The 18,733-nt window shown below is 37.4% G+C and overlaps 1 protein-coding gene across 1 annotated transcript in view; it reads left to right on the forward strand.

Moving 5' to 3' along the window:
• Positions 1 to 18,733, forward strand: part of TNRC6A (trinucleotide repeat containing 6A) — a 117,399-nt gene that overhangs the window by 68,551 nt on the left and 30,115 nt on the right. The window contains exon 5 of the mRNA XM_009895166.1: positions 11,993 to 12,014. Coding sequence (XP_009893468.1) covers positions 11,993 to 12,014 — 22 coding nt within the window. The remainder of the gene's footprint in view (positions 1 to 11,992; positions 12,015 to 18,733) is intronic.

The raw sequence follows: 18,733 nt of genomic DNA on the forward strand, positions 1-18,733 counted from the left end.
TTACTCCCTGTAGTGTATGGGTAGAAGGTAAAAATCCATAGTTATCTTTTTACCTTCAGTTAGTAATACAGGGCCACTGAGAGGTTGGCTGGTTGGTTAACTGGTCTCCTTTGTCCAGGGGCGGAGTGCTTGCCCTGTGTGACCCCCTGCGCGCCATTGCTGGTGGCCAGTGTGGTGCTTGCTCACTCCACAGCATGGGGGGCCGTAGCAGTGACACCAAAACCCCCAGTGCAGTCTGCAGCGTTTGAAGTGTTTCAAAGGACCCCGAACATGCAATACCTTTGGGAGAAAATCTCTTCACAGCCTCAAGGCTTCTACAAGCATTTGTTGGCGATGGTAGCAGTGTCTTTAAAAATGTGCTAGCACCATCTTGTGGGGCAGTGTGACTTTAATGTGCTTTGAAAGTGTTTTTTGAAGGTGTCTGCTTGGCTAGCAAACTCTCTACGTGAGCATCTGTGCTAGTGCTGGCATCTTCAGCAGCATTTGTCGAGAGGCAGTTCTGTTAGTGCTAGTTTGAAGAATCCAAAAACCCCAAAAATGCAATTCTGTTGCATAGGTAGCTAAGTTTCGGTGAATGTTCGGTAACTGGCTTTAACAGTGAATGGCAACCTGTTTCATTTCGGTGTTGAAATTTGCTGTGTGCGAGTAATAAATGCTCTCACTCAGAGATAAATACTGCGATCAAATCATAACAATGCAGTGCTGTGTCTTAGATCTTAATTTGTGTCAAAATTCTTCTTGTAACCGTAATTTCCTCAGTGAGGTGACTAGAATTATAATTTCATTGTGGCATAACATGTTTCCTTTTTATATATTATAACGGCAAAGATAGCATGCTGCACAAACAGTAATTACTGCATCGTCAGTATGTCTTCTAGGGAAAATACAGGTATACTTGATTCTCCTCTTCTGTAACGTAATAATAGGGGATATATATGTCTGTTTCAACCCAGATATTTTTACAATGACAAGCTGGAGCTTTTGAAATTACAGATTAATAAGACTTTTTTCAAGAATTAAAGTAATAAATAAAATATGATTTGATGTAAATATTACTTGAAATGTTTACGTTTTGAGCACGACAGCTTTTTTCCAATTTGTAATGCAAATAACAAATGGAGCCATACAAAAAATTAGCACTGTTAAAACTTAAGACAAAGAAGTAGTAGTGAGTGCTGACTGTAGAAGTAAGAATGTAGCTGCTCTTTATTTAATGGCACGTTGATTGTGATAGTAATGAAGTTAAAGACTTCATATCAAAAATTGTCCAGAATCGCAAGGCACTTGCCAAAGTGATACTTGTCCTTGAAGATTAAAAAGTAGTTGTTTTGGTTTTTTTTTTCAAATGGCTTGAGTAAAGTGTTTTGGTAGTTTCTTGGGTTTTTTTCCCCTTATACAAACAAGAATTGTGCTGAGGTACACGAAATTGGAGAAAAAAATTGTTTCTAAAGTAAATAACAGTAAATATTTATCTGACCCTCAGTCTATTTTAAATTACGCAGATAATAGCAGCTTCTACTTGGATGCTTTCAGGGCCATCAAATGTGCAGTCTCTCCTGAGGTCAGGATCCATTTTCATTTGGTCTCACTTGAAAATAAAGCACCTTTCAAGTTAAGCCATTTAAACTGAAGGCCTTTGCTCCAGTCTCAAATGTGTATTTCGTATGGCGTGGGTATTTTATTTTCAGTTGATCTAAATTGAAAAATAAGGTTTGCATTTCTGCTAAGACAATTTAACCTTGGGCAAGCTAATCCAATTATACAGGAGGAAAGGGAAATTCCCTGTACATGTGTTTTAGTGAAAGTTGGATGGCTGATAGGGGAAATAGTAGAAGTCTGTTTATATATTCATGTTATGAATCTGAATTCTCAGTCATTGCTTTTCATTTGGCCAGCTTATGGACCAAGTGTGCTGCTACAAGCACTTCTACCATACAAGGTCGATGGATTAAATCTACCCAGAGGTAGGGAAAAGCCTGGCAAAAGAACTCGTTATTTTTCTGGCTTTGTCTTGTTACTGTGAGACTGGGTTCCTGCCGTGTTTCTTGTTATGTGCTGTAAAGTAATGCGAAGCAGCTGATAGTTTGTACACAAAGAATAGCATAAAGTGTTGAGTACTTAGCAGGAATAGGTGGCTATTAAAGTCTAAGATGATAAATGGGAAATACTACGTAACACTTCTGTTTCTGAGGAGTAGCATTAGAAACATAGCTTGGTTGTTACATGTTCTAATGGGTGTTGGAATCTGATGCATAAATACTATCATTTGCTGTCTGTTGAGAGGGCCGTGTCTTAATGTGTTAGAGAGAATAAAGGAAACTTGCGCTTTCAGCTGTCAGAGATGGAAATTCAGGAGTTCTGCTTGAGACTGTGATGACTTAATAGGCAAATCTGAATTTGTATTTCGGTTTTATGTTTATGTAAGAGGGTAGTGGTAATAGGACTACCTTCCTCAAAAGATTCAGTTTTCAGTGAAGAACATGGGCTTAGGGGCTGTACTGTTGCTGTTATTTAGTTGTACAATGGGTTAGTTTTACTTTTCCAGTCACTGAGATTTAACGTTATAGTGGTAATCTAATATTCTTAGAAACATGTTACGTACTACAGGTGGGTAATTTTTTTTCAGGGGTTGCCTAGGGGCCTGATACTAATCATAGGGCTTTTTTTTTAATGTGTTCTAAGCTGGCTTTATAATCTAAAATCTATTTTTCTTAAATACATGAAAATAGAATGATCACAGTGTCATAATTTAGGAGTTTTATAGTGTCTGTGTGGAAACAAAAAAATGATGCTGTGGCTGGAATATTCCAGAGATACTGATATGTTAGTTGTTGGCATCTGTATTCTAAAAATAAAATGTAATCTTGTTGATGTAGTTACAGCAGGATTGACAAGTTACTTTTTTTTCTGTGAAAATACTATTTTGCATTCTGCCTGCTCTTTAAAGTGCTATAGCTTTCTTCGAAAAGCAGAATGATTTTTTAGTTAATGTAGTTTTTGCATGTGACGCACTGAAATTTGTTCTACGAAACAAGGCACTAGTGGCTTTCTTAACTCTTAGAATTCTTCTCAGGTTATTAAAAATCCTGTAAATAACCTTTTGTTCTAGTAGACAGTCTTAGGTAACGTACCAACCTGCAGTGCTGATACACTTACAGCACCAGAGGTGTTTAACCTGTTCCCGTAGACCTTGTTCAGCTTGCTAGGACAGTTAATTCGGGTGGCAGTCGAGAGGGGGATGGACTGTTTCCCCAGGGCTCCACAGCCTAGCAGGGGCATGTTTCAGACTGGTTGACTTGTGTCTGACAGCAACAGCCTGTTCTCCAGATGTCATCTCTTGCTAAAGTCTTGCAGCTCATCCCATTTCACACTGACATGCACACTCAGTGCTGGGTAGACTGGGGACCCCAGGACAGATAGCAACCAGATAGGCTGCTGCTTCAGAATGATTGCTCTAGATCTTACCTTGCTCCCTCCTCAGATCTAAGAGCCTTTGGGAAAGAGGATGTCACGGGAAGGTGGCAGGAATTCCTGTTGCGCAGCCTGCTTGTGATAGTGCTTTTTCCTGGGGTGATCTTGGGACAAAGTGGGCAGAGAACGGCTCATAGAACATGGGTGTTGAACTCGGGCTTTGGGAGGTGCCAGCCCAACGGCACACGTGCAGGGTAGTTGTGCGTTATGCACAGAGGCAATGAGGTTGTGAGAGGAGAAGGGCTGTGGACATGACTTTTTCTGGCCGTAGAAGGAAGATATGGTACTTGGCCTTATCTGTTGGATTAGTTGTCTCTTAGCACTCTTACCTGAGTGGTACCTCAGGAAATACTGTCTTCCTGAATAGCAAATCAGCGACTCTTCCTTGGATGAAAGTCAACTGGAAATGAATTGTGTATTCTATCAAAAATGAACTGTGATATATAGAAGCTATTTGTTTTAGACTGATTTCAGATCTACTTGCTTCTTGTATTGGTTACTGATTCAAATTACCTGTCAAGAATCAGACTATTCCAAATTAACTCAAACTGAGGATCAGTGTTACCAACTTCAGTTTGGTTACAGATGCTCAAGTTGCCAGTCAGTAGTGGATAAAACTGACTTACATGTCTCCTTTATAGTGCACAGATGTCACTGCAGGTTAATCGTTACCTCAAATTTGCAAAGCATCCAAGGGGTTCCTTTAAATGAAACTGGCCGACTGTAATTGTTTCCTGTTGTTACGTGACTAACCTCTTAGTTGTCCGTGAAGCAGTTTTTGAGACCTAATTGCAAATGCAAGGTTGCTTTTTGCAGTAAGACAGTCCTAAATGAATCATGCGGCCAGATGATAAAGCTATGATAAAATGCAAAATAGCCACATTGTGTTTAATGGTTTGTGATTTGTCTTGCAGTGCAACTGAAATACAGAGGGGTCTCAGAAATAACGTTTTTAGATATATATATTTTTTTCATATCTTAATACATCAGAAGCAATTATTTTAAAAAGAAAGAAGTAATGCTTGCTCTCTGTTATTAGAAAAATCTTAAAAGGCCTAATTTGTTCCGTGGAAACTTTTTGAAGTGGTGGTCTGTTTAGTACGTTACTGAATATGTATGGTGGAAAGAATACTGGTATTGTTTGGCTGCTCATTGTCAACACATGCTGCTGCTCTGCCTCTGGTAAATACCTGCAGTGTCAGACGGCTTTTGTTAACACATGCAGCATGAGTTGATGGGTACTTGTAACAGTCACCCTAAAAGTGGTAGAGGAGTAAAGGGATGCTGGATATGCAATAAATCAGTGTTATTCCAACAGAAGGGAGCAGTGGGAAAAGATACAAATAGAGGATGAAGTCAGATTTGCAGTGAGAACAAAGATCTAGTCAAGTAGGGATGAAAACTGTTTTTTGTTTGTATTAGTTGCTGTACAGATACATGTAGCCATGCTCCAAAGGTTTTCTGTTTACAGAGAGAAATCAAAAAAGGTATTTGTCATTAAGTAACGAAATACTTGTAAAGTCTGTGAATATAAAACTTTCCTCCCTCCAGACAAACTGATTTTTACCATCTAGAATAAAGTATAGCTGTTGTCTGGCAGTATTAATAGTAATGAAAGTAGATTTCAGAAAAACGCTTCAGTTACCCAAAATGCAATCATATGATTGTCTGGTGTGCTAATGTTAATGGTCTCAGAAGTTTCTATGCCCTGTAAATATTTTTAAGTATTGCTGGGTTTTTTTTCTTCCACAATGAATGTCATGTGAAAGTACTATAATATCTCTTTTTATTTGAAACTAATAATAGCCAAGTGGCTACAAGCTTTGAAATTTAAATATCAGTATCGTTATTACGGCATTGTCCCTCCTGGGAGGAGAACCACTTTCAACATCTTGCTGAAGAATCTCACAACAGGAGGAAAGAACAGTTTTAAAGTTTAAAGGTAGAACTCAAATGGGCAGCAATAGCGTGGTATTCACCTCTTCCAGAAGAATGGCATTATTATACAGAATGCAAAATACAATAAGTCACTGGCTCCCATTAGGAGAAGACCTGATGAGCTGCTGTTTAGTATTACTTACATTGGCATCACCTATGTAAGAGAGGCAGGTGCTGAAAGAGTGCTGTTTTGTCTAATTAAAAAGTGGGGAAGTTATATGAATTTGCCACAGTGGAACTGGGCAACTGGGAACTGGAAGTCACATGTGGAATTAAAAAAAAAAAATTAAAAAAAACCCCCAATAACAAAAAAGACCCCCAAAAAAACAAAACTGATGCTTGCATTCATTTTGAAAGGGAATTAAGCTGTGTTAAAAGTAGAATTAGCCCATTATTTATATATCCAAATAAGTAATGAAAATTTTAATACTTGCGGAGTGTCTTGTGTTTTACTGTGTTCAATTGGCATTGCTTCTGACACATCTATAATCTTATTTGAAACTGGAGGTTTGTAGTTGTAGGTATTTTGGGGTTACAAAGAAGCCCAGTCTTTCTAGGCAGAAGCAAACCACTTAATGACTTCCCCTTATTGACATTGTTAGTTCATTTCCCCCACAAAGTTTTGTATAACAAGGTGTCTTTTGTTTGATAATGTATGTGCAACCGTGTGTCATCGAATGAGGGTAACTTTTTTAAAGGAGATGTTAATACATTCAAAGTAATTGTGTAATGAAATCTCTTCGGTTCTGCCTTGCTTAGTACGTGAAAAGCATGGCAAAGATAACGCAGTGCTTTTTATGTTCAAAGCTGAACTTTGGAGATAGACATCAGACAAGACCACTTGTCATAAACAGGGGTGTAAATTCCCTTACATCATGTGTTTCTTGGCTTTTTCTTTTGCAACAGTAAATAACCTACATGACTCTAATAAATTTTACTGTCCAGAACTCTCCACAGCAGCTTTGAATCTGAGCATCTCTTGTTACTTTAGCTGCAGCTGATCAGATAGAAAGTGTGTACAGATGTGGAAGAACACCAGTTGCATATGAAACATTAATTTAACAGAGGAGTTGTACCAATCTCTGAAGATTATTCAAAGAGTAGATTTGGTGTCTTCTTCCTTTACTTAGTCAAAATGTGTGGAGTTTGTTCCCACATCCTATTCAAAGTATCATAGAAATTAGGACTTCTCTGAAGGACGTGGTTTACCCAGCGAGAGGGTAGATGTGCGGTGGAGCTAGTGTTAAGATTCAGGACGTCATAGGGTTGTGTGTTGTAACCTAGATATATGCTGCAGAAGGAGATCTGGAAAAACATTTTTAAGCTTCTTGTCCACCTGACTATATGGTCAGGGCTTATGGGCCAAAAGCATCCAAGCTTTTGAGCTCAGAAGCATTCCTGACCCTGAAATAGCAAAGAAGAGTCTAGCAAATAGGCTTTCTGGTACACAAAAATGCTTTATGCTCTGAATCTCAAACTTTGAAGTGACTGAATATTAGTAGGCTCCTTCTCCCTCTGTCCTGCAGTGTTCTGACAAAAGCAAACTGTTGCCACTTTTATAGTCAGCTTTATTGTTGCTTTTTAAAGAGAATTCATCTTTCTGTGAGCAATTGTTTTTATTCTTGTGTATGAAACAACTAACTGATGTTCCGTTGCACGTTCCATGTTGTCACGAGCTTTTTGCACGATTAGCCCAAATGTGTTTTTGTCTGCCTGTTACTACAGTCTCTTCTGTCAGTTGTGTTTGTGTGGAGTTCGTTCTCATCTTTCCAAGCATGGCCTTTAAGAAAAGTTTGGTTTTGTTATCGTTAAATTTGTCTCACATATTAGTTCTTACTGACCCTGATAGCTTGCAAATATGCCTGCAAGCCCTTAGTTCTTTCTGCTTTTCACACTCTCCATGTTCTCTCTTTTGTCTTGCCTTTGCTGAATTCTGTTTTTAAGAGAATGCAGTGTAATCTGGAAAGTGGTGTCACTGCTAAGCCTTCTGTTTTAGCATGTAAAACTTTGTTAAGTGAATTTAAATTAATGTAACAGGTTTTGTTTTCACATTTGTCAAGCTACAGTTCTGTCACTCGTTTAATGTGCTCTAAAATTGAAAGCTCTGCAATTGAAAGTTCTGGTCTGACCATGCTCTTCAGTTCATGTTCCTGCTAGTTCATGTGTCCTTTATGTCATACAGATACACAGCCAGTTGAATTAGCTCACTGCTCAGGCAGCAGAATGTGTATATATTGGTTGTTTCTTGGCAGAGGTGGCGTTTAAGATCAGTGAGCTGATGCAAGTTGCTGCATGGCTGTCTAGGCACTGGTGTTGATGGAAAAGGGTGAGCATGGCTGGGGATGAGCCCACTGCTTGGCTTGTGCTGAGCGTAGTCAAACTCCATGCTGGGTCAGAGCTGATCGCGTGTGACAGTGGGGAAATGTGATGTGGGGGGGCTCAGTCATACAAATTCACAATAGCAGGTAGAGATTAAATAACATCTGAATTTGCTTTGGCTTTTGAATCAAATTATTGTCTAAACCTTCATTGTAAATTTTGGAAAAAAGAAAATCTTCCGTGTAGCTTGACACTGCATCTGCTCTTAAAGTTTTGTCACTTGTGATTTGCAGTGAAAGTACATAGTCCCTATAGAAATATTATCCAATTAGAAGTAAAATTCCCCAGCTCCTTTTGTGTCACTGTGAAATAATTGTTCTAAAATGAATCTAAGTGTGTACAGATTATATTTTGGGAGAGTTAATTACAAACTGTGTGGTTCAGGGATTTAGTGCAAGAAGAGGAAGAACAGTTGATGGAAGAAAGGAAAAAGAGAAAAGAAGACAAGAAGAAGAAGGAAGCTGCTCAAAAAAAGGTATGTTGAACGTTAAAAAATAAATCCCTGTGCTCATGGGTTACTTTTGTTTCGTCACTAGTAAATACTGTTTTAGATGCTGTTATTCAGAAGTGTTTTCTTTTTAGTTTATGGTTTTAAGCTTTCAATGTACTGTCAGTTACTTAGTGGTAACTGACATACTGAACCTCTTAATTGGCTTTGTGTACTGTTTCTTCAGAGCTTAAATACTCTTTCTGAGATGACCGTTCTTTTTCCTGATTGTCAGTTGAAGCGGTTTCAAGTTTGAAAACTTCCTCAGTGTTAGTACATTTATTAGTAGAATAAAATTACCATCTTTTTTAAGATAGTGGCTTTCAACGGTATCCTTGCTTTAATATATCTTCTTATCCTTCAGTATGGAAACATAGGTGTCATAAGACAATTTGTATTAGGGAAGGTGGACAAAAATGAAAATATTGACAGCAAAAGTGTTCTGGGATGGAAACAAAACAGAAAGGCTTGTAAACACTTCAGAATTCCTGTTTACTGACAAGATATTAATCATGGCCATTGATTCTAGTACTGACCCTAAGCTTGAAAGGAGCTTATAAATCTGTTTTTAAAACATATCCATTTCAGGTTTGTTTGCTAACTGGTGGTAGCAAAGTGAACCTGCTTAACAGTTTTTCTTTGATTCTATTGACTATTGCTAGATATTTATTATATAGTCAAAAAATCAGTAGTCAGCTCTCCTTGTTTGTTGGCCTAAATGAAGGTGTTTGTTGTGCACCTGTATGAAATTAGGTATGTCTAATCTTGCAACAAATCTACATGAAATAGTATTGGAGGGGTACTCCTACAAGAGATATTTGTTCATATTTCAGAATGAGGGGTTCTTTTCAGTAGCTGACTGCAAAGCTGCATAATGATTTTTGGGCCTCAATTGTAAATTTATAACTCATTTTTCTCTTCTTTAATCAGAAGTTGTACTGGGAAAGGAGCTGGTTTACTTGTAGAACTTGAACCTTTTAAACAAGTGGTTCTTCATAGCTGACTTCCTCCCCCAAAATTTAGTTTTTTCATGAGTTTGAAAAGCATGTTTGAGAGTGAAATTTCTAGAAGAAATAAAAGAATAAATATTTTTTTGAAAGTTAAGAGATTAGGCCTTTGCCTAAAATTGAAAGTTTTGCTTGCACTTTCTCCTGCCATGGAGCACCTGCTAGACTGTTCTTCAGAAGCCACAGGTCTTTACTGATGTGCTGCATTCTCAGAGTAACAAAATGTTGAGTGTGTGGATTTCATGTATCAGGAATTTAAGCAGCTTTGATGGAAAAAGGAGTAGCATGCCACAAGGATGCTCATCTGCATTCCTGGAGAAGCTTAAACTTGGTCTAGATTAAAGAGAATATACCTCTGAAAAACCATGGTAGAAACAACTGCCAGTTAACTTTGGTGTTAAAAAAAAAAGGAAAAAAGTCCTAGTACAGACGTGGCTTGATTCTAGATTAAAATGAAAACTAGTTAATGTAGGTCACAAGGAAGGCAGAATCCCTTTATGTTCTTTTAATATTCATGAGTAGTTTCAGATTGACCAAAATTGTTCTTTCTGGTTTGTAAGCAAACTTTTTCTGTTTGATCTCCTAAGGACGTACTGTTTTGTATTATCAGCCATAGGCTCTCTAGCAGAAATTTTGAAGCATTTAACAGTGCACAATATTTTGGAAGTCCATAGCTGACATATTCAAATTGTTTTTCTTTTAGAGAATAGCACCTTAGTATAAAAAGAAGTCAGTAGCCTTATCCTGTGACCCTTTCTCTTCGCTGATCTCTCTAGGTGCTGTGGATAGTCAGAAACAGGAAAAAATTTTGAAAAATTCTAAGTTATCTCATTTTCCTGCTCATGGGTCAAGTGCCAAGCCAATCAATTGATTTTTAACTCAAGTCCCAGTCGGGGAGGAGGGGTGAGATTACAAGCTCTCCAGAGTAAGTTCTAAACACACGTATAGGCATGGCAAGAACTGAAAAGGCGTCATGTAATAATACTGTGGAAGGAAAAGCTAATGCTTGGTTTCTATATATACTGTAGTTTTTTAATAATTGGAACTAAAAGGAGTAGAAAAAGAACAGCAGCAATTAGAGGTATGATACTTAGCACAGAACATACCTTCTCTAAGTTTTCATCCTGATGCTGAGCAGCTTTTGTGGGACACCAACTGTTGTGTTCCATTTACCTTTTTATGATCATATAAAAACGTGTTTTGAATGCTTCGTTCAAAGCCAGCTGCTGTGCATACAGTAGCCTGGAGTTGAAGTGCATACAAAGCTTCCCAGGTCTTCAGAATAATTTTTTTTAGCCAGATGTGTTGAACAAAGAACACGATGAAAAGTTGTAGTGTTATGTAGTGGCCCTGAGTACAGCAACTGCCTTTTGGAAGATGAGGTGGTATTGGAGGAGTCAGAGTAATAAGGACAGTAAGTAGTAAGATCAGCAAAACTGACAGTGAACGTGATACGGGTTTTTTTATACACTTGTGTAAGTAGCCATTGGCATTATTTTTGCTTTCTTAATTACAGGGGCTGATGCATTACTGTTAGTAGAGTGGATTTTCTTCAGAAGATATTCTGCAGTCTTTACCTATTTTTAGCAATTTCTTTAAGAGCATAAACAAAAAAACTGAAAAGCTTATGCTCAAGGTTTTTTGGGAGCAAGAGTCTACATTTTGAACTACCAGACAGTATAACTTAAATTTTTGTAGATATCCTTGGATTTGTCAGCTTAAGAAGTTGAAAAAGAGACATTTTCTGTTAATGTACTCCTGATTTCCTTAAGAGAAATGAGTCTATGGCACCGAAGAGTCGTTAATAAAGTTTCAGTAGTCAGCCCTAACAGTGCTAATGTCTGAATCTAACCAAGTCTTACATCAAATCAGTGAATCAATAAATTTTTCTTGCATTCACACGAGCTCTCTCTTTTTTTTCCTCTCTCTTGAAGGATTTAATTATAGACAATCATAGCTTAAGTATTATCACAAATTTATTGCATGCTGTGAATATAGCCAATATCATAATTAAAAAGGGTTGTATACAGCTACCAAAGCGACCAAATCAAAACAAATCTAATTTTGCTTTGGCAATAGTGCATTTTAAAAGTGATGATTAAGAAAACTCTAGTTTCAAATAGGAAAAACTATGATTTGTGCTTTTGAGGAGGTCCTTCATGAAGTCAGTTTCACTTTATAGTTAAAACTGCACTTCCTTACAAGAAATGTTAACTCTCCTCATTTTTATCCTGTGATAAAATTTTATTCAAATAGATCTCTCATCTTGGCCATGTCACAGGTGTAACCAGTTGAATCTTGGAAATGAAAGCCTCAAAGTTTTTGCATTTATTTTCTTCCTTCAAATTTCTAGGTCCCTCCCTCTTCCCCTGCTGTATGCTGCGATAAAAGTGGTGAAGGTTCCTTGCTTCCAGGCACAGTTTTTAACTCACTTCAAACATCTTAATTTGCAAGTTTAATTCAGTCTGTTTCATGTAGTTATCTTTCAAATTAATTTTGTCTTCTCTAACATTTAAACAGCTTTCTAGGCATAAGGAATAATAGGCATGGGTTGGTTAGAGAGACATTTCTAAAGTAGATAATTAAATAACTTTAAAATATTTTAAAAGAGGAAAGTCAAAAGCTAATGTTGCTTTATGAAAGGACTCATGCACATGTGGGTTTTCTCTTATCTGCACAAATCACTGACACTTCTTCTTTCTTGTTCTAGGCCATTGAACAAAAAATCAAAGGTAAGTTACTTTAGAGTTATTTCTATGCTGTATATTATTTCTGCATTTTAAATCCGTTGAATCAAATAGGTCATCTGAAAGCTCTTCTCAAACTAAAAGGTGGGATGCTTGAAACTTCAGTTGCACTTTTTCAAACGGTGACCACAAGACAATAAGAGTAATGGCTAAGGGTCGATTAGAGTCTTCAGTTCTTCCGATTTTCCTTTTGTAATTACTTATGCAGCACCATGCATATACATCATATGCCTTGAGTTGTTTTCCTTGTTCGCTTTTTTCTTTCCCCTTTTTTGCTTTGTTTGGAAAGTGTACAAACACTCTAACACTTCAAGTGTGACCATGTATAGATCCACGTAATGGATCTGCTAGAATATTTTGAAATGATGTTTCAAAGTGCAACTGAGGTTGGGAATGCTTGATAGTACAAGTAATTGATATGTCTAGTTTTAACTAACTATTGCATGTGGAGAGTTCATCCTGACAAAATGATCAAGATGACAGTATGTGAAAGCTGTAATTTCGATGTTCAGTGGCAGACTGGGAACACTGCAGTTATTCTGAATGTTTGTGGGTTTTATACAGATCTCCATTCCAATCAGCTTCTATAAAGGGGGGAAAAGATTCTTTTCACTTTATTTTTAATTTTAGCTCATAACCTGTTAGTTGGGAAGTGGGTAATAATTGCATAAGTGATCATGTGGAGTGCTTGCTGAATCCCTGTTTTCTGGGAACATTGGGTTTAATTTAACACTTACTCGAGCAGTGGTAGAAAGAGGAGCTCGGAAGCCCTGCTTAGCAGAGATGCAATTACTGTTGGAAAAATCAAAAAGTGTTTGAAGTGCTGTTCTGGCATGAAGGTAGTAAGATTGTAGAGGACATACTGCGCTTGAGAAGAGGCAGAGAAACAAATGAAAGTATCCATTACTGAGGTGTGTGTTTGAAGAAGCATCCTCGTTCGTGTGTGGTTGAAATAGAGGAGGCAGGTTCTCCATGTAAAAAATGCACTGATTCTCCTGCCGAGGACTGCAGTACCAATTACCAGCTATCAGGAGACACATTTACGTCTAGTTTATTTAAGTGCAATGTCTACTTCAGTGTGTGTGTTTAACTGGGAAAAAAAAAAAAATAATCCAAACCAGATTGAGCGGGACCAATAGGTTGTCAGTGTGTGATGGTGCTGTGCGGAGGGAAGGAGGGCAGCCTGCGTTCTGCATCTTGGAGAGTTCTACATGCTGCTTAGGGGAGGCTGATATTTTGGCTATGGATTATTGATGGCTTGAGGCAGAAGGAGCTGCCAGAGCATGGTGGCTACGTGAATGTGTTAGTGCGCTGTTCCTATAGCTGATGTCAGTAATGGAAGTTTAGGTTCTATACGTGGAACCATCCTGTGGGTTTTGCTGGACTGGCTGTAGGTCCTGGCCTTTCCAGCCCGACTCTGGTCCCTGAAATCAGTTGGGAATTCTATGTTTGTCCTTAAGCACAGAACTGGATACTTATTAAAAGTTCTGGAAGAATATTCTACTTAATAAATACTCTTTAGCTGTTTTTTAAAGCACCCTTTTTCAAGCAGTGCATGGAATTGCAATTGAAATACAGGCTAAGCATTTGTTTTCTTCTGTATATTCCTGCCATAAGGCTTCTAAGATAATCTACCATGTTTAAAGAATTGTGAAACTGCTTGGTTTTATTCTGAAGTAATAAAATATATCTGAAAAGATAGTGAAGAAGGAAAATGATAAAATACTTTGCTGTAAATAGTAACCTCCATTTTGGATGAACATTTGACCTATGTACTTATGCTGCACTGGCATCCCTGCGTCACATCAGGGACGAGGCTGCAAAAGCAAATGGCTAAAAATAGCACGAAGATGGGAGGGCAGCAATTCTGCTCAGTAGGCTACCTGATGGTAATCTTCAAATTGAAAGAAAGAGTACATCTTTTTTTCTTTTTTTTTTTCTTTTTTTTCCCCCTCCTTGGAGGCTTGATATTTACTGATGAAGTATTAAGTTCCAACTTTAATGTTACATTATCATTAAAAGGGTATTTCAGGAAGTTTAACAGGAATTTAGAGTTGTCAAACGCAAGCTGGCAGTCCTTCTGAAGAAGAACAGACATTTTGAGATTCAGATAGGCAACTTTTTGCAACGGTTTCTATAGGAACAAATTCGTTGCTTATGTTGCACATAGCTCTTTCATTGTTTCAACAGTTTTGCCTACTTGTATTCAGGATGCAAATTAATGTTTCATTAGTTTCCAAGTTTCCATCGCGTTAATGTCTTAAATAATTTATTTTGTGCATGAGCTGAAGATAAAATACAAGAGTATAGGATCTCTAAATAATTCAGAATTATGTTCCTTCTTTCAGAAAAGTAGCTGGTTAAGTGGTGGGGGTGGGTAGGGAGGTTATTTCTTGTTTTTAAGCGTAGTTTAGATGGCTCCATAATGTTGTTTTAGCTAAGGTAGAAATGGCTTTTGTACCAGCTGAAGTAGTTACTACTGTGCCTGTAAATAGTGCTGATTTTTTTTTTTTCCTGTTCAGGTTTAGGAATGGAAGTAATGAAGATGATGCTAATATAAATGTTTCTGGTAGAAGCAGCATTTTAATCCTGTAGTATCGTCATTAAAAATGCATGTGTGTCATTCCTGTGGATTTCAGATATTCTAACCTGTCTAGTTTTATACATCTGGCTTTATTAAAAGAGGGAAGAGAAAGTTCATAGGAGTTAGAGATGAATGTATTAGTTAGTTCCTAAGTGGAATGTTTCTCTATTTATGTAGCAGCTAGCATAACAAATTCATACATCAACAAGTGCCCTCCAAGTGCTCTTGTAGCACTATTTTGGGAAAAAAATAAGTGTCATTCAAAAGTCCTTATTTGTTGAGAATATTGTAAGAATTGTCAATTGTTGTGGTATTCCTTCTGGCTTGGCAAAATATGTATTTTTGCTGTGTTTAAGGTCAGTGCTATTAAAGACAGACAAATCAATCCATTTACCCTGAATTTCTCCTAAAACAGGACTCCGCAAACCGTGCTGTGGCCGCAAGTAGCTAATGATAAGCCAAGCACTAAAGTAAATGCTATTTAAGAAGAATGTTGGAGTTCTGTTGTCTATGCTCACTTCAGTAATCATGGTGTAATTCTGCAGAATGCGATTTCATTATGAGATGAAATATCTTCTTGCAGACACTTTAATGTATGCACGTAATACCCGAGTGAAGTAATTCATAAAATTTGAACAGTGATGTTGATGTTGGTGCTAGTGTTGTGGTTAGTTGTTCTGAATGCTTTTGTGCTTTGCGAAACAGTACAAGCTAGAGCTGAAAACATCTGTCAATCTCCAGTTCTGAATTCCCCTGCTTTGTAGAAGGCAGAGGCATAAAGTACTACTTTTCTTGCAGAACAGAATAAACTTTGAATCAACCACTGAAACGGAAAGTGCTTTTAAAAATAGCTGGGTGTGGAATTGAAATCTTTGACTCATATTTCCCACCTTGGAAACTTCTTATTCATTTTCTTCTGTGTGAAGCAAAATTGCCAGAGAACACTAACTCTTCTGTTTTTTGTCGGATTTTTGTTTTGCTTACCTAACTATGCTTTTACTGATTGGAAAAACTGTTATGTTAGCTTTTAAATCTTGAAAGCAAATAGCAAAACCGAACAGAATCACGAATGCTTGCTGTTAAAATTACCCGTCGGAATGGCATACGGCTTACCTTTGTGCGGATCTTCAGGGGTTAATGAATTGGCAAACAGTTAGATATTTTCCAGATCAGCTAGCTGAGCTTACAGCTGCGGCCATTTTTCCACAACGAAAATTCTAGCACTACATCTTACGTGTGTCAGCTTGAAAGCCAGACTTCCTCTGTTTGCCCTTCAGCATTCCAGCACTGACAACTCTTTGGGGCATGACATGCAGGGAGAGAGCATTACAATACATTTTTAAGAGGTCAGCTTCAGCAGCAGCAAGAAGCAGCATTTAAAGGACAGCTTGGTGCTGTTCTTTGTGTGGTTTAGTAGACGATTTGATCTTTGTACGCTGATTTTGTGCGAGTGAGAAACTGTTTTCCATCTGCACTAAAGTTATTCAAACAGCTGCCATTTTTTTTTATTGGAGGGGGAGTTTAAGTCACTGGGCCCCTACTCCAGGAGGAGTTGGCAGGCAGCACTCCTGGAGCAGTAAAATGACACCATGCTTCTCCTCCATTTTCTAATGAAATCTGCAGAGTGGGAAAGCAACACAAGTTGGAAGCGTCTTTCTTTGGAATCTCTCTGTAAACTGTAACTTCACCATCCCCTGCTTTGTGGGTTTTCAGCAGGTTTGTTCTTTATGAAAATCTATCGGTTTTTAATATTAGTTTCTGTAAACTTGCTGTTACTAGTCCAGTAAATAACCTGTGATAGACTGTAAGGCTGTTAATATTATCTTTCTGCCTTAATATGATTCAAAATAAATTACTGGTGTGCAGAACAAACTTCTGTTAAACAAGCAGCTTGTTTATAACAAATTAAAATATTAAGATGATGATTAAGTGGTGTTGGAATTTATAGTAGCCATATTGAAATATTAATGTATTATTTAGTCTTCTGACAAGTTGTTCACCAGAAAATGTTGGACAGGATAAATTATATAACTTACTGTGTGGTACTTAGGGAAGCGAAGGTAAGGGAATTCTGTTGCACTTCAGATTAATTTCAGTTTGAAATTAACGTACAAATGTAAACTCTGTGTATTCTTTAGTATAACTGTATTATCTGGTAGATTTCTCTTTAGTTTGATCGTAGTAGAAGGAATTACCGTATTTGCTAAGGAAATGAATGCATAGAATATACGAGAAATAGAATTTTCTTAAACTGTTTGTGAAGTCTTGTTCGTGTCGTAGCTTAGGGGCTGGCTTGGCAGAAAGTAGTTTGTTTATTAGTTGCACTCTTTTATAGTCGACAGTGATTCGATTACCTGCAAGTCCATTGGATGCTGTTAGAATATGCACTTTGTCTTAAAGTAGCTTTAATTAGGAAAGTAAAATCTTAATGTTGCTGCTTTGCAGTACTGCCCTAAGCATGCTACTTGCAACTCCGTTTGGATCTCTTGTGGAATGTCATATAGAAATTATTTTACTTAATCCGAGAGGAGCAATTGTATGTGAATGGAAGTAGTAATGTAGGAAAACTGAATCTCTTTCATTGACCATCTTACGGGGTGTTGTATGTTGTATTAAAAATCTCTTCAAGCGAGGTGTACTTTCCACTTAAGCTGACAGTAAAAAAAAAAAAAAAAAAAAGCTTAAATGCTGTGTACAGAAGGCTGAAGGATGTATGTGTCCCTAAGTAGTGCCAGTACTCTATGTCTACTTTTTGCAGCCAGTACATCATTATCAAGCCAACAAAGTGGTTGTTTTCTGCGTATCACTGTCAGCGCACCTCAGGTGTAGGCTGAACTGTGCTTTAAACTGTAAAGAGTAATTAGAGTGAACCAGTTGCAGCAGAAGGCATATCGATAGATCAAAAAGTTAAGATTTGGGCAGTATTTACACACACCGTGGTATGTGATTAATTTTTTTTTTTTTTTATTTCAAAGCTTTTTGCAGTACCTAGACCACAGAAATGTGCTAAGTGCTTATGCATTAAATTGTTGACAAATTCTTAGCTGTGTGCTCAAATAGCCCCCCCCCTGCAAAGACTTAGTCATTTTCAGTTATTTTAATTATTTTTAAACTGGGAAATTTGAAAAGGAATAAATGGAAATTGATTTGTTTAAGACTTCTTTGTATTTGTGAAATTCAGTTTTGATCATAATTTGTTGACGTATGCATCAAAACATTGGGCAAGGCATCTGATCTGAGTTACCTATTTTTCAATATAGGTAACAACTTAAATTGATGGAATCTGATATGGTGTTGGTGATTTTTATCAACTTGCCAATTTATCTAATATCTTTTGAATACCTTCTATTCCCTGTGCTCTGTACATTAAATTGACTTATGTCTTGGCCGTTCCTCTCCTTAATTCTGTCCTTCTCCAGTCAGCTGTGAAATAGAGAGAGCTGGGTCACTGCTGTGGCAGAGCAGGGGAGATGGTGGGGCTGTGGAGTGAAGCTGGGTACTCCTCCTCTCCCCTTGAGACCTCTGGCAAAGGCCTGTAAAACAAGGAGGTCCCTCAAATTTTTCTTTTCTACTTTTCTTAAGTAGCCTAAATATAATATTCCATTGACACATAACTCAGATGCTGATACTTAGGTGGTCTTTTATTTTAAAGACCTTCATGTTTGTGTGGTTTTTTGGTTTTTTTTTGGTTGGGTTTTTTTTTTTTCAAAATATGTAAGTTGTATTATAATAGAAATGAAAAAAATATTATAGCCAAAAGTAACATGGACAGTATTCAAATTGTTTCTTTAAACAAAAGTTTAAGGAGTTTGCTTTCATTTATTTTTTTTACTTTGTATTCACATAAATCTGTTCCTGAAAGTAAATGATAAAATGTTCTTTAAACAAAGTAAAAAAAAAAAAAAAAAAAGCCCCAGAAAACTACATTTTCATTCATGTAGGAATGATACTCCTGCTTCTAACATGCTGGGAAATCATTAAATGGCACGCAGCCATTTAAAAATGTGGGGATGAGTTTTTAACCTGGGTCAATTTTCCCCTCTGTTGGCTGTACAGACCCAGAAGGGGTTGTGTTGCTGCGGGAGGAGTGACCTGTAGCAAGTACGAACCTCTTTAAATG

The sequence above is a fragment of the Charadrius vociferus genome, unplaced genomic scaffold, assembly GCF_000708025.1.
Source record: "Charadrius vociferus isolate BGI_N301 unplaced genomic scaffold, ASM70802v2 scaffold600, whole genome shotgun sequence".
Classification (NCBI taxonomy): Eukaryota; Metazoa; Chordata; class Aves; order Charadriiformes; family Charadriidae; genus Charadrius; species Charadrius vociferus.